This window comes from Typopeltis vanoorti, chromosome 9 (genome assembly GCF_054136105.1).
Source record: "Typopeltis vanoorti isolate ZY-2024b chromosome 9, IOZ_Tvanoo_1.0, whole genome shotgun sequence".
In the NCBI taxonomy this organism is placed as follows: Eukaryota; Metazoa; Arthropoda; class Arachnida; order Uropygi; family Thelyphonidae; genus Typopeltis; species Typopeltis vanoorti.
The window spans coordinates 128,898,575-128,912,889 of NC_143557.1; the positions used below are offsets into that span (position 1 = coordinate 128,898,575).

At 35.2% G+C, this 14,315-nt stretch overlaps 1 protein-coding gene across 1 annotated transcript in view; it reads right to left on the bottom strand.

Moving 5' to 3' along the window:
- LOC150103535 (uncharacterized) overlaps window positions 1-14,315 on the bottom strand; it is a 39,730-nt gene that overhangs the window by 16,358 nt on the left and 9,057 nt on the right. Inside the window, exons 5-6 of the mRNA XM_090398379.1 lie at window positions 7,237-7,328; window positions 5,561-5,599 (exon numbers count right to left, since the gene is read on the bottom strand). Coding sequence (XP_090254505.1) covers window positions 5,561-5,599; window positions 7,237-7,328 — 131 coding nt within the window. The remainder of the gene's footprint in view (window positions 1-5,560; window positions 5,600-7,236; window positions 7,329-14,315) is intronic.

A 14,315-nucleotide genomic window follows, 5' to 3' on the forward strand; every position in this document is an offset into this window, starting at 1 on the left:
GTTTTTTCACTTGGCTATGCTACCAATATTTAGTTTAATCCTTTATCCAAGTGTAAGCAAACAAAGTTTGGCCTGAAGTATTTTTTAAGACTGAGGCAACTCGTGGCAAAGGTGGTATAACTTCTCATCACTTGCCTTAGTATCACATAATGCAAAGCACATTTCTTTGCGTGCATGTATAATGCTATGCATTAAGGGAAGGGTCACTACCCAGACCGGTTTCAACCTTTATTGAGGTCTCATCAGTGGGAGCTAGACCAAGAGGTGGTGATACTAAGGTAAAAGTAATGGAAAAGTCATATTTCCATATACCAAAGATTCCCCAGTCCTGAAAATACTTTAGGCGCAAACTTTGTTTGCTTACACTTGGATTAAGGATTAAACCAAATATATAATTGGTAGCATAGCCAAATGATAAAACTCCTATCAATTTTCATGTGATATTTTAAAAAAATCATCAAATTCACTTTAACAATGTAAACATGATAAATAATTTCTGCAAGAGTAAGAGAATATATAATTTGTATTCCCTCTAACAATGTAAACATGATAAATAATTTCTGCAAGAGTAAGAGAATATATAATTTGTATTCCCTCTAAATGCTAGCCCTGGTTTAACTCAGTAACTTAATGGTAGCTATTATTCTTTTTAAAACCTCTCTCCAACAATTTTCTTCAGATTGTATTTGTTTCGTCGATTTAGAATCAATTCGACTATTTACAGAATGTGATTTTCTTTTGCGATATGTGCACATCGCTCGTATATGCTCAGTAGAACGCTCGTGATCACGTAAGTTCTATGTTATATTTTTCCAGTCATAAAACCCTTCATTAAGCTTTTATTTGACTTAGAAAACAATTTGTAAACAAAGCAGTAAATTATAATGAATTTAGTTTAATCCTTTATCTAAGTGTGAGCAAACAAAGTTTGCGCCTGAAAATATCTTCAGGAACTGAATATGACCTTGTACTACCTTACTGGGGGTAAGGTAGTACAAGGTAGTATACAGTAAAAATGTGATTCGTTGTATAGTTCGCCCACCATTTCTAGATCCCTTCTTGGCTTTGTGCCAAGAATAGTCGATTCATGCTGAAGGGGAGAAAGAAATGAAGGATGTACGAATTGGTCGCCAGCATGCGAAATCACGTGCTTTCTTGTCTGTCGCTGTACTAGTACTAGCTTGATTTTTGTTGTTCTCTTTTTGCATTATTTTTTTATTATTAATTTGTATGATGGATCCAGTACAGTCAACAAGTTCTATTGTTACACGTTTCAGTAGCTCTTGCAAAAGAATATTGAATAATGTGCTGACATTCTGCGAAAAAGAATCGTCAGAAGGCCGTCTTCTTGTTCCCCTTTCTCAAGTCATAAAACGTGCAAGTGCAATTGCGGGCGTATCGCGGTCGACTATTAAAAGAATTCGTAGGGAATCAAAAGGTGAAGGTAAGCCAAAATTTAAATCTCCTAAAAAAAAAAAAAAAAAAAGCGCCAGAGTAAAGAAAACCATCGAAACCGTAGCTTTGAATGATTTTGATGTAGACGTTATAAGAAGAGCTATTCACGAATTTTACGTGGTCGAAAAAAGAGTGCCAACTGTTCCGAAATTGATTCCTGTGCTTAAAGAAAAAATTAATTTTCCTTGGAAAAGAGAAACTTTAAGGAAAATTCTTCATGAAATCGGATTTTGTTTTAAAAAGTCCCAGAATAAAAGGAAACTTATCATGGAGCGAAGTGACATTGTTTTATGTAGAACGCAGTATTTGCACGTATTAACACTCTACGTACATTTTATTTTTAACATTTAAAAATAAATATTTAACACTCTATTTTGCTTGTTATGCAAGCAAAATAGTTACACTTTAAAAACAACAATGTTCGTAAAAGAAAAGCTAAATTTTCCGACCTGTAATAATAAACAAACTCAGTTTGTTTATTATTACATCCCAGAAGACAGACTGATTACCCTATTATCGGAATGGATTCTCCTTTTTCTGACATGCGCAGTAGTTTCGAGGGACCTCAAATCGGTGGGCGAACTTATACTACCTTACCCCATACTCCAGTAAGGTAGTACAACACCATTTCAGTCCTGAAGATATTTTCAGGCGCAAACTTTGTTTGCACTTGGATAAGGGATTAAACTAAATTCATTAAGTCTAACCAAGTGAAAAATAAGCTTTTCTTTGCTAGCTCCTGAAAAAAATTAACCACTCTCGGTTCTCCTTTGTTCCATTTGCCATTTTACTGTAAAAATGTGATTCGTTTACATTTCTGACATATATTCTATTGCATTCTGTGTATTATTTTTTTTTTAACTTTCGATTTTACCAACATTCTGAGGCATATTATTAAAATATGCTCGATAAGCTGTTTTTCCTTTTCTCTAAGTCGTTCTCATTTATTAACCACTGATTCTAACTTTCTTGGCATCACTATGTGTATTATACTATCAAAAGCGAAATGAATATTTATTAAATCCAAAATAAACATATAAATAAATAATTATGTTAAAAGCTAAAAAATTCAAAAATATTGGTTTTGTTAAAATAAACGAGTAACTGTAACACAAGAATAATAAATTAATTGAAAAATATATTCTTACCGACTACGAGAACTACTTTAACCATATAATCAGGTATATATGTTACCGCTAAAGTGCAGAAATCAGTTATTCTGCAGATTATCTAGGTATTGTGCAGATTAACTAGGGTGATCCGTTAACGTGCGGAAAATTGTGTCATTTCTCAAATTACCTAGATAATCTGCACATTACCTACTAGGCACTCATTAAAGTGAAAATAAGATCTTTGCTGGAACAACAGCAACGTTTCTGTACGCTTAAATTAACATAATGTTATTTATTTATTTTTCGATATCTAAAGAATCAAGTTAATACAATCAAACAATCAACAAATTAGTTGATAGAATCAATCATCAATCAATTAAAAAACTATAATACAAAGAATCAAACGGTTTAAAATATTATTACAATTTGCAAAACATATGATAAAATTATGTTTACTTATTAAAAAACCAAACTAAAAGTGGAGGGAGAGGGGGGAAGGAGTAGGGAAAGGAAATGAGAGAAACAAACTTTTGAACTTTAACGATACGGAAGCCGTTAATGTGCACATTACCTAGGTAAAATGCGGAAAACTCTTGATTCCGCACGTTAACGGAGCAAATCAGTTAATCTGCAGATTAGCTAGGTAATGTGCACATTAACGGCTTTCGAGCTTTAGCGGTAACATATACACTTGTATATGCTTTCGCACTAGAGCAACTCGTAAATGCTGGAGAGTGTATTCCCGTAAGCTCTCGGGTCAAATTTCGTACAAAAGTTTGATAGTTTCTACATTCGGCTTTGAAATAATGCTGGATTTAATATCCACTTGATTTATATAATTTTGCATCGCCGAACTGAAGTCTTCTGTCTCTTTATTTTTAGTAAACTATCAGTTGTTATACATGCGTATGAACGACACTTAACCTCCCTACCTGCCGAGGTGGATAAAATAGCCAGACTACCCCACCGTTTTCATTGATCAAAACTTCATCGGCATTCTACCTTTTATCATGCAATTACCCACCTCAGTCATTAATCCCTGAACGGCGATTTTTTAGAGCCATTATCGGATTAACTGTGTGTGTGTGTGTAGGGGGGGGGGGCGACTTATGTGTCACTTGTCTTTACGTGTACTGAATTACTTGAAATTTCCTTTACTGTCCTTTTCCTTTATGATATTTGACCCTTTTTTTGCTGCACAAATATTTCAGCGACCTCTAGTTTTTACATTACGAATTTAATATTTAAAAATAAGTGTTTTGTTTTGCAACTATAACTAGACTGTTTTTTATGTTGTCGTTTGTGGGGAGTAAGGTTTTAAAATGTGGCCCTCATTGAGAGGGAGGCCCCAGCTTGCGCCTTATTGTAAATCTAGCTCTGGTTCTGAGGGACGAAAAACCTCAGTTTCCAGGAAAAAAAATCCTCTATTTACTTTACCTCCGTATGAAACCGGTTAATTCACTTTTAGTCGAAAGAGACCAGATAAAGGTTCGTCACGTTATGGACGGGAAACGAACCCAGGTCTTTCTGACCAAAGGCTTCGTCTATTCCGACTGAGTTACGGAGGCTAACAGACATGTATCCTCCTCATCTTTGAAATATATAGAGTTCCAAAGGGATAGGTTTTCTCTCTTGCCTCTCTTTATCATTTATATAAATAATATTAATCGGAGCTTCTTTATGAAAGATATCTTAAACAAACTATTGAAATAAGAAATTTAGCAACCGCATTCTCAAAAAAAAAGTTCATATATTTACTTTACTGCCTTATTTTTTTATTTATTTCATATGATGATTCAACGGCCGTGAGCCCCTTTTACGGGGAGGCACGGCACCATCTCAGTACCCCCTATTTTTATCCCTGCTCGGGACCGGCATAGCTGACGAATCACATCTATGCCTGGAGAGACCGTATTAAGTATTCCTGACTGTATCCATGTGTGTTCACGGGGCCGATCTGCCTGTTCCGGGGGACAAAGTACCCGAGTTTCCGGGAGGAAAAAAACCCCTACCTCTGTATGAGACCGGCTATCTCACCTTTAGTCGAAAGAGACCAGATAAAGGTTCCTCACGTAACTGACTGGAATCGAACCTAGGTGTTTCCGACCAAAGTCTATACCGACTGAGCTACGGAGGCTCACTGCCTCATCAAAAGAAAGTAAAGAAAAAAAAAAAAAAGAGAGAGAGAGAGAGAGAGAAATTGATGAACATAACTCTTGCTATCCTAGGTATTTGTGTGTGGACCCGCGTGCGCGAGTGCATACTAATGTTTAAAATTGGAAGACCCCTATAAACACAGTACGGTACTTCCTCCCCTCTGACTGTCAACCAATTTCTTACTCATTTCACTCTGCGATCATCAACCTATTTGATACATTTTCTGAAATCCAACTAATCCATCATAGCCATTACTTTGATCTTCTTCCCTCGCGAAGAAAATGAAAACAATAAAAATAAAATTTAAAAAATCGTATAAAGTAAATACAATTGTTGTAATTGACTCCCTTAATGGACTCCATTAAAAAGCATTCCTGTTGTTGATTGCTTGCCTACACCTGAATAGTACCGTTGTACTATTCAGGATAAAATGGTAAACAGCACTTTCATCTTGAAAATCCTTGAGTGTTCAAATTTTTCTGTCCTTGATTTTAAACTTAAAACAGCTATTTGAAGAAAGGAAAAATCGAAATATATATTTCGATTTTTAATTCACTCAGAAAAGAGTTATACAGAAGGATCCGTTTGTTTTTAATGAAGTGAAAGATGACTTCCAGTATCCGGTTAACCAACAATAGTATATTTGTGATTTCACCTTCTCCAATAAATCTGGATAATTTTAAAAAAAACGATCCTAGGTGACTTTGTAACCTTGTTTTTCTAAAACAATGCTTCAGATTGCCATTACGTTTATCAAACATAGTCGTATACAGTCGATAAATATTTATAGTTGAATTATTATTGTTCACTATAAACTAGCAGACAGATATACTTACTGCAAGCGAGACCTTTAGAAGCGCACTCTTCTTTAGTTGCTGAAAAATAAAGTAGACGTTGATATAACGGATATTCTTATTTTTTAACCAGGACATTTCATTTATTCTATGATAGAAAATATTGACAATGAATCTCAAAATATTCTAATTCAACCTTAAGAACTTACTTCGTGTTTCTAGATGCAGATCTATAGATCATTCAAGAATATTGAAATCATCAAGTAGAATTGATGGGCATAAGGCTACGTTATCAGTATTCTGTACTATTTAGTATTTTTTCTTCTATTTGCATTTCACAGGAATGAAAAGCTGCTATCAAAATCGATGGCAAGATAATTTTTCATCTATTTAGGAAATCTGAATATGATCTCTGATACTATTTAGAAAAAGCGTGTGCTAATTCGAAATTCTTTATTCTTTAAAAGGCTGATGGCATTTTTATCCATTCGGAACGAAGCAGCTAAAACTACCAGTGTATTATGTCTGTTAATTGCATGTGTTCAAAGAAGTTTACCTGTTTTAGCAGGACGAAAAAAAAAAAAATTCATTGCGAATATTCCACCATCTATGAGACCGACTAACTCAATTTCAGATGTAAAAAGAGCTTACAAAGTCTTCGCTTTATAGGTGGGATTTGAACCTAGGTCTTCCAAGCCAAAGTACATCGTCAATACCAGTCAATAAAAGTACAAAAACCAACAGATATGGACACGACTGAAAATAACATATTTCGTAATAGGATTCTTGTACAGCGACGTCATGATTAAGACAACCAATGAATGAATTGCGATTCCAATATCGAATATTGATCCCAAATATCAAATTGCAAGAAACTCCATCTGAAATGATCGACAAAATAAACCAATAAGTGCTTACATTTCTGTTCCAGGAATCTTAAATTTTTACAAACGTTTTATATATATATATATATATATATATATATAAGGTTAGATCTGGCTGCGATGGGGGGGGTTACACTATAACTACCCAGGACCACCTTAAAATATAACGATATTAAGTTGGAATTCGTTCTTGTATATTATCTAGTAACATTTACACTGATTCATGTTGAGAACTGTATTCAAATCACAAAGATCGTAAAATCCTCCGAAGGTGTTCTTTACACCGTTTAAAGAGATAAAAAGGAAAAGTTATACCTTTTGAGTACTATTCTATTCTTGAATATGCCAAACACTATCACAACTAGAAGAAAATCATTATCACTTCTGTACATGAATCACTTGAAAGGATGGATCGGATAACATTTAATTTCTGCAGTGTGACTGCAGAGATTAAAAGATTAAGAGATTAAATCGTAGCTTTTCTTCTCATCTGGTCTCGTAATTGATTGATGTATAGCACAATTTTTTTTTTTTTTTTTTTTTTTTTTTGCATTTTTCAATTTCGTTTGTCTCTTGTGCTCGGATTCTCCAAGCGTCTGCAGTGACTTTGTTAAAATTTACCAATATTCACATTTAATGCTAATTAGGTCATTCTCAATCATGGAACCAGAATATTATAGGTGTTGAAGACCCGTAACATTCTAGTTCCTTTATTTATTTTGACGGAAAATCAAATTGTTAACAGATAAAGTTCAAAATTAAAATTTTATTTTTAAAATTCCAAATTGAAATTGAAATCACATATAAAACAGTGATTTCCATGTTACTACTTACCACACTTATTATCAGCACATAATCCTCCAATATCACCACACTGAGAACAAGGAACGCCTGGAATAAATGGTCGCCTGCCTTTAAGGTTGCCTCTAAAAAAAATAAGTATGACTCCTATTTTTTACATGAACCTTATATTTTAATGCATGACTGTATGTTACATATAACAAGTATTCAATGTTTCAATGTTTTATTAATTTAAATTAATAAAACTTTCGATAACGTTCTGTTGTAATGTGATCATAGTCTAGGGAATCTAAAATCACTCAGAACTTTTTTGTGTGCAATTTAAATCGATTGTATCATTCAGATATGATGTAGTACTGACTTTTTTCAATTTGACTACTGAAAATTATTATTTTAAAAGTCATAAATTAATTTTGGTATTCCAGACATTTTCTGAAGATTATGCTAAAAGTGTAAGCCTTTATAATGAATCTCAGAATTGAACGTGTCGGTAAGTAGCAAAAGTTTTAAAAAAAGGCCATTTCACTTTTGAATTTTAATTTACAAATTCGTTGTGGAAACTTTATTTATTTATTTATTTCAGTAGGTCGTACTGTGTACCCATTCAAGTCTGTAGGAAAAAAAAAAAACTTTAGCTGTTATCCAATTTATGGTGCTAGTGGGCTGTAGGTTTAAGCCTTTCGTGAGTATATTAAAAATCACACCATCCATCACCCGCACTTACACATGCAAAACTAAACAAAAGCCACGTATCACTTCCTTTAACAAATTCCATGGATGCCTCTTGTGTCTTTTTTTCTTTTCTCTTGTTCTATCCTCCGAAAATCTCTGGGAGATTTCTACACGATAGAACATCTATTGGGTAAATATTTCTCAACACGCTTCATAGTCCCAATATCATCTTGGTTACGCGCCTGAATACAGTCTCCAAAGTTTCCTTATCATTTTACATGCAGCTAGTCGATTTGCGCACAGTAATGCAAGTGTATTCTGATCAGTACCTTATGAAGTGGGGCCATCAATCTATGTTATTTTCGCTATTCTGCTATTCTCTGAGTTGTCTTACTTCCTTGTAATGCTCTGAACTTCTCGTCCCTATCCATCATCCCACCATGATCTCTTTCCTCGTCCACTTCCTACAGTATGGTTCTACCAACAGAATACACATTCTTCGTTGAATCTCAAAACGTTTAATCCCTGATGCACATATACCAGCCACTGAATTAGAAATCTGTATGCAGATATACGTCACTTACGCAGCATATATAAAAAATACTAGGTCATGTGCGTTACCCAGTGTTCTAGGCTACTGCTCAGTGATCACATGGAAAAAGCAAAAGGATTAAACATCCGGGATATCTCTCCTTTTGAGAAACCAGTCAGCTCTGCTATTTTCAGAATCGTGGCACTGGAGTTCGATAAAGGATATTGTGGAAGCCAATCTGTCTAGTGCCACGATTCTGAAAATAGCAGAGCTGACTGGTTTCTCAAAAGGAGAGATATCCCGGATGTTTAATCAGCGGAAAAATAACCACACATTGCTTGGCTAAGAGGTGTAACCGTGGTCCTAAGACAGTCTGTCAGGAACGAGATCTCCGTCGTCTGAGAAGACTTGTACTTTCCGTGTACAGCATTTGATCGAAGCATTTAATGAAGGCTGTTCCCGATCCATATCTCACTGAACAACACGCAGAGAATTGAAGAAGATTGGTAGTAGCAGTTGCATTCCTATACGGAAACCACTGTTTTAAATAAAACTTTCTCATTCAGTGGTCGGTATGTGAACTCACATACATTAGACGTAATTTTCGCTTGTTCTCCCATCTTTCAAGACTATTCAAATCTTCCTGAGAGTGAGTACTTCACCATCATTCCTAATAGTCCTTGCATTCTCCGAAGAACATCCGGATATCTCCCTGCAATCCATTTTGACGTATGGGTTAGGCGACCACATGTTGGCATCAGTAGTTTAAAGAATAAACGATATCCAGAATTAAATCGAGCAATGATTTTCTTTGAAATAGTTGGGAAATTCTTGCTAGAATAAGTGTTATTTATATCACTAATTAATGCATTTCGATGTTCTTCTATTCAAACCGCCTATTCACAAGAACTGCCAGGTCATATGAAGTGTAATTGTGCCAGTAGGAGCCAGAATACAAAACCACCACAATATAGAGTGTACTTAATTTTTGTTTTAGGTAACCCAGTAATACATTTTCGTACTATGTGGGGGCTAAGGGATAAATAATTCAAAAAATCTGAGACTTCCATTACTCCAAAGTCTAGATTCCGTATGTTTCGGTCCATGCAGTTGCTGATGATTAGTTTTGGTAGAATAGACCTGAGAACAATGGGAAGTTCTGCGCTAAGATGCAGTAAGATGAGAACCAGTGTCGAGGGAGTAGGGAACTGAGTTGGGGTATTCTGAATTAGCAAAAGTGAGTAAGGTAATCGCGCGTGTTCTTCTGTCTGATTGGTCTGTTTTACGGGATGAAAAACTGGAGTTTCCCTGGAGGGAAAACCTTGATGCCGCTGTATGAGATTGGCTAACTTATGAGATAGATTCAGTGAAAGCGGAATTATTTTATATAGCTGTATTATAAATAACATATATTTGTAAACTAATCCTGAAAACGATCCGATAAAATTTTACTGTGCTTGTAATGATTAAAATGAATTTCGGATTGTATTTTTTGATTGTTTCAGATTCGTTAAAAAAATTAAAATCTTAAATCATTACCACTTACATATTCAAATTTATATCCTTAACTTATCGATCAGGTTCCCACTTTCCATTTATTATAACCCTCTACGAATAAAATTTATTAATAAACACAAAAACGAAGGAACTGAATACTTCATGTTAGTTACCATAATAAACAATTTTTGTGGGGGGGGGGACACGAAAATAAAATGATTCTCTTATTTTGGGGGTATTGGTACACTATCTGGAAAAATTACATCTGGTTAAGAACATTAACAGCCAGGGGCGAATTCTCCATGCTTGCTGTGCAAGCTCATTAATTGAGAAAGAAGTACTATTTATTTGTTAATAAATGCATGCATTTATAAGCATTCCATTTTGGCTTTTATTTTGGTAGGAAGACGTCTTAAGCTTGCGCGGCAATAATTGAGCTTTGCGTTGTGTATCGAAGGCCGATGCATGTTCGTCTAGTCCAGGGGTCGGCAACCTGCGGCTCCGGAGCAGCATACGGCTCTTTGAATGAATAATTGCGGCTCTTTTCGTTATTAAACGATCTATCTAAACATAGAAATAAAAAGAAATATTTTGTAGGTCAAATGACCCCACCCTTATATGTCGATATTCAAAAAACCTCAGTTTACATTGGGCGCGATCAGCCAGGCAGAGTGCTATGCGAGCGCTACTTTGTAGCGAATGGCGATCGCTCGAGCAGTTAGCTCGGACACATTTATGACGTCACGCTAGGCTAGCACATGCAGCGCTACGGTAGCGCTACATGTGCTAGCCTAGTGCAGGTGTGGTCTGTAAATCTGCTCACTTTGTTAAAATAAGTAAAGGTTTTGTAGTGGGTGTTGCCGTGCTTTTATTTACTGGTGATTGTGTTAGGTAACGTGAATATTGTAACATTAAATTAAATATTAACAAAATGAAAATATTTTAATAGTCTTTGATTCCGATCTTTGAGTTTCTTATTCGGTTTTAAAACAATGTGGGATTTAATATCCCGTTAATTTAAATAATGTTTACATCGCCGAAATGAAGCCTATTTGGCGCTTTATTTTAAATAATTTTTATTGTATTTAAAATGTCAGTAGAGAAGAGAAAGATAGAACAAGAAAATCGGGAGTTTAAAAATGAATGGACCGAAACTTACGCATTTGTAGCAAATACAGCAGGATTTCCAATGTGTTTAATATGCCATGAAAAGCTTTCAAACAATAAAAAATCAAATATACAAAGACATTTTTTTAAATAAACACGATACATTTGACAAAGCATATCCACGGGGAGATGAAAGAAAAAAGGCAGTAGAAGAGTTGCAAGGCAAAGTAAACCTAACTAAATGTTCATTTTCCAAATGGATAAAAGAATCAAGAAATACGACTATTGCTAGTTTTGTGGCCGTTCAAGAAGTTGTTAAACGAGGAAAACCTTTTACGGACGGCGAATATGTGAAAGAATGTTTTATTAAAAAGTCCGAATATCTTTTCTGAGACTTTAAAAACAAAGCGGAAATAATTACAAAAATAAAAGACATGCCATTATCTGCTAAGATTGTAAGGGACAGAACTATACGAATGGCAGAAGATATAACAAATCAGCAGGTTACAGAACTAAATTCAACACCAGGATTCTCCATTGCCTGTGACGAATCATGTGATGTGGATGACATTGCAGAGATTGTACTTATTTATAGATGCATAAACTCTCAAGGACCTCAGGAAGAATTTCTCGATATACTGCCACTTACAGGACAAACTCGTGGAGAAGACATTGAATCTGCTGTTACCACTTGCTTGAAAAGTAAGGGTATTAATATTAACAAAATAATATCTATTGCGACCGATAGGGCGCCGAGCATGAAAGGAACAAAAAAAGGTTTGTTTCTTTATTTAAAAAACAAATTTTGCATGACATGATTTCCTTTCACTGAATAATCCATCAAGAGATACTTTGTGCACAAACTTTTCCAAAAGAGATAACAGTAGTGATGGATTTGGTTGTAGAAATTGTTAACAAAATAATGGCAATACCGCTCCATCATCGGAAATTTTGTGAACTTCTTAAAGAAATCAATTGCGAATATTCCGATCTTCTTTTGCATAAGAGAATAAGATGGCCTTCCAGAGGTGCGGTGTTGATGCGATCTGCCTTGGAGAGGTTAAGTTGTTACTAAGACAAAAGGACCTCGAATATGTAGAAGATACTCGTTGATTACAAAAATTCAACCTTATGTTGGACATGACCTCCCATTTAAACACACTAAATAAGAAACTACAGGGAAAGGGAAATACAGCAGTTTTACTTTTAGAAGAAGTGATTTCGTTTGAACAAAAATTATATTTGTTTGCGACAGACTTAGAAAAAGGCACATTATTACATTTTCCTTTTATTTACTGGTGATTGTGTTAGGTAACGTGAATATTGTAACATCAAGAAATATCAAGAAGAAGCTGATAATTCCATAAATTTAACCTTTTTCAAAGAAATTGTGGTAAATATGAGATCTGAATTTAATGGGAGATTAGAGGAGTTTAGAAAGAACAAGGCAACTATGTCATTTTTATTGCGACCACTTGAAATTAATCCTGCCGAATTAAATTTTTCACCTTTTGCTGGAATTGATGAGGCTGCATTTTGACTTGAGTTAGAGGACCTGTAAACCAAGGATTCGTGGAATTCAAAATTTAGAAATCTTAAAGCTGACCTGGAGGACTTGGAAAGACAAAAATCTACCCTTGCAATACAACACAAATAGTCTGAAATAGAAGATCTTAAAAAGCAACATCAGATTGTATTTGACAAGCGGAATTGTTTACCGGACACTTACATTCAGTTAAAAACATAAGCATTTATACATCTATCGATTTTCGGATCGACATATTTGTGTGAGCAAATATTTTCTAATATGAATTTTATTAAAAGTAAGTTGAGAAACCAACTAAACTACGTGAATCATTTGTCATGTTTGAAAATGAAAAATGAAAATCACGGCGTATTCGCCGCATATTGAGAAATTATATATTTTTTTATTTTTATTTTTATAATTTCATGTGTCATGTCACCCCTGTGTTTTACAAGTATGATAACATGTTACTGTAATAAATAAAAAAATAAAAAAATAAAAAAAAACGTGCGGTTCCCTAATTTTTTTTTTTTTAACAGGTTGCCGGCTCGGTTGTAGGAGCTTCCATGTCCTCGCTGCAGCACTGTGATTTCATGCGCGCACATAGACATTTCCGCCCCCTTCACGTCGTCTTAAACACAAGGCTATACGCAGTCATAGTAGCTCTAGCCAGTGAGCTTCAGCCAGCCTTTACAAGTGTGCGTGTTGCTTGGGAAAATTAAGTTACACCCAACTTTTTATGACGATGTTATTGACCAGTTCATAAAGAAGAACCGTAGGGTAGAATTTGTATTCAAGTAGCTAAACTGAAAAAGATAGAATATCATTTGTAAAATAAATGTTGTATTAGTATGATTAAATGTACATAAACTTCTAAATATATAGTTTTAAATGGTCGGTAATTCATTATTCCGCTAATCAGACTTTAATCACACCTCTCACTCCCTGAATGACAAGAGCAAGCGTGAATTTCAAGACCAGCATTCGCTCCTGTTACCAGCTAACTCTCACGATCACATTTGACCCTTTATAAAGAAGATAATCTTGTACTTCGCTTCAGGATAAATTCAAAAGTTGTTGACATTCCAACTTGGAAGTCATGGCAATCCTGCCTGCGTTTCAGGAACTGACTTCCACTGGTATAACAGTACTAACCAGTAGTTTCAGCTATATTAGTAGTTATAACTCAGTTATAATTACAGTACTGTTATATCACATATGCAGTATTCTGGTTTACATACTATATCCACAACATCATTTCTATTCATATAGACTCATGACCAAAATCATTAGCATGTCGAACCTTCTTTTGGCCGAGATAACTGCTTGCAACCGTCTGGCGCCATTGATTCCACCAGACAACAGAAGGTGTCCTGAGATATTTTGGACCAACTAATGAGAATAACGTCCCGGAGGTCAGCGACCGAACGAAGAGCTGCGGTCGACTGGCAGAATGTTATACTCCACATGATTCCGCAAATGTTCAACAGCATTCAAATCAAGAAAATAGGTTGTCTAGAAAAGCGGCGTTGTCTTCCTAGAAGAGTCCAGCAAGACAATTGTAGGGAAGACAACGCCGCCTGTGTCACAAGGCTCGCATTGTGCAAGCATCGTTCAAAGAGCATATCCAAACTTTCCGTGTGCTCAACTGACGGCCTATTTTCTTGATTTGAATGCTATCGAACATTTGTGGAATCATGTGGAGTATAGAATTCTGCCTGTCGACCGCAGCTTTTCGTTCGGTCGCTGACCTCCGGGACTTTATTGTCCCGGTGTGGC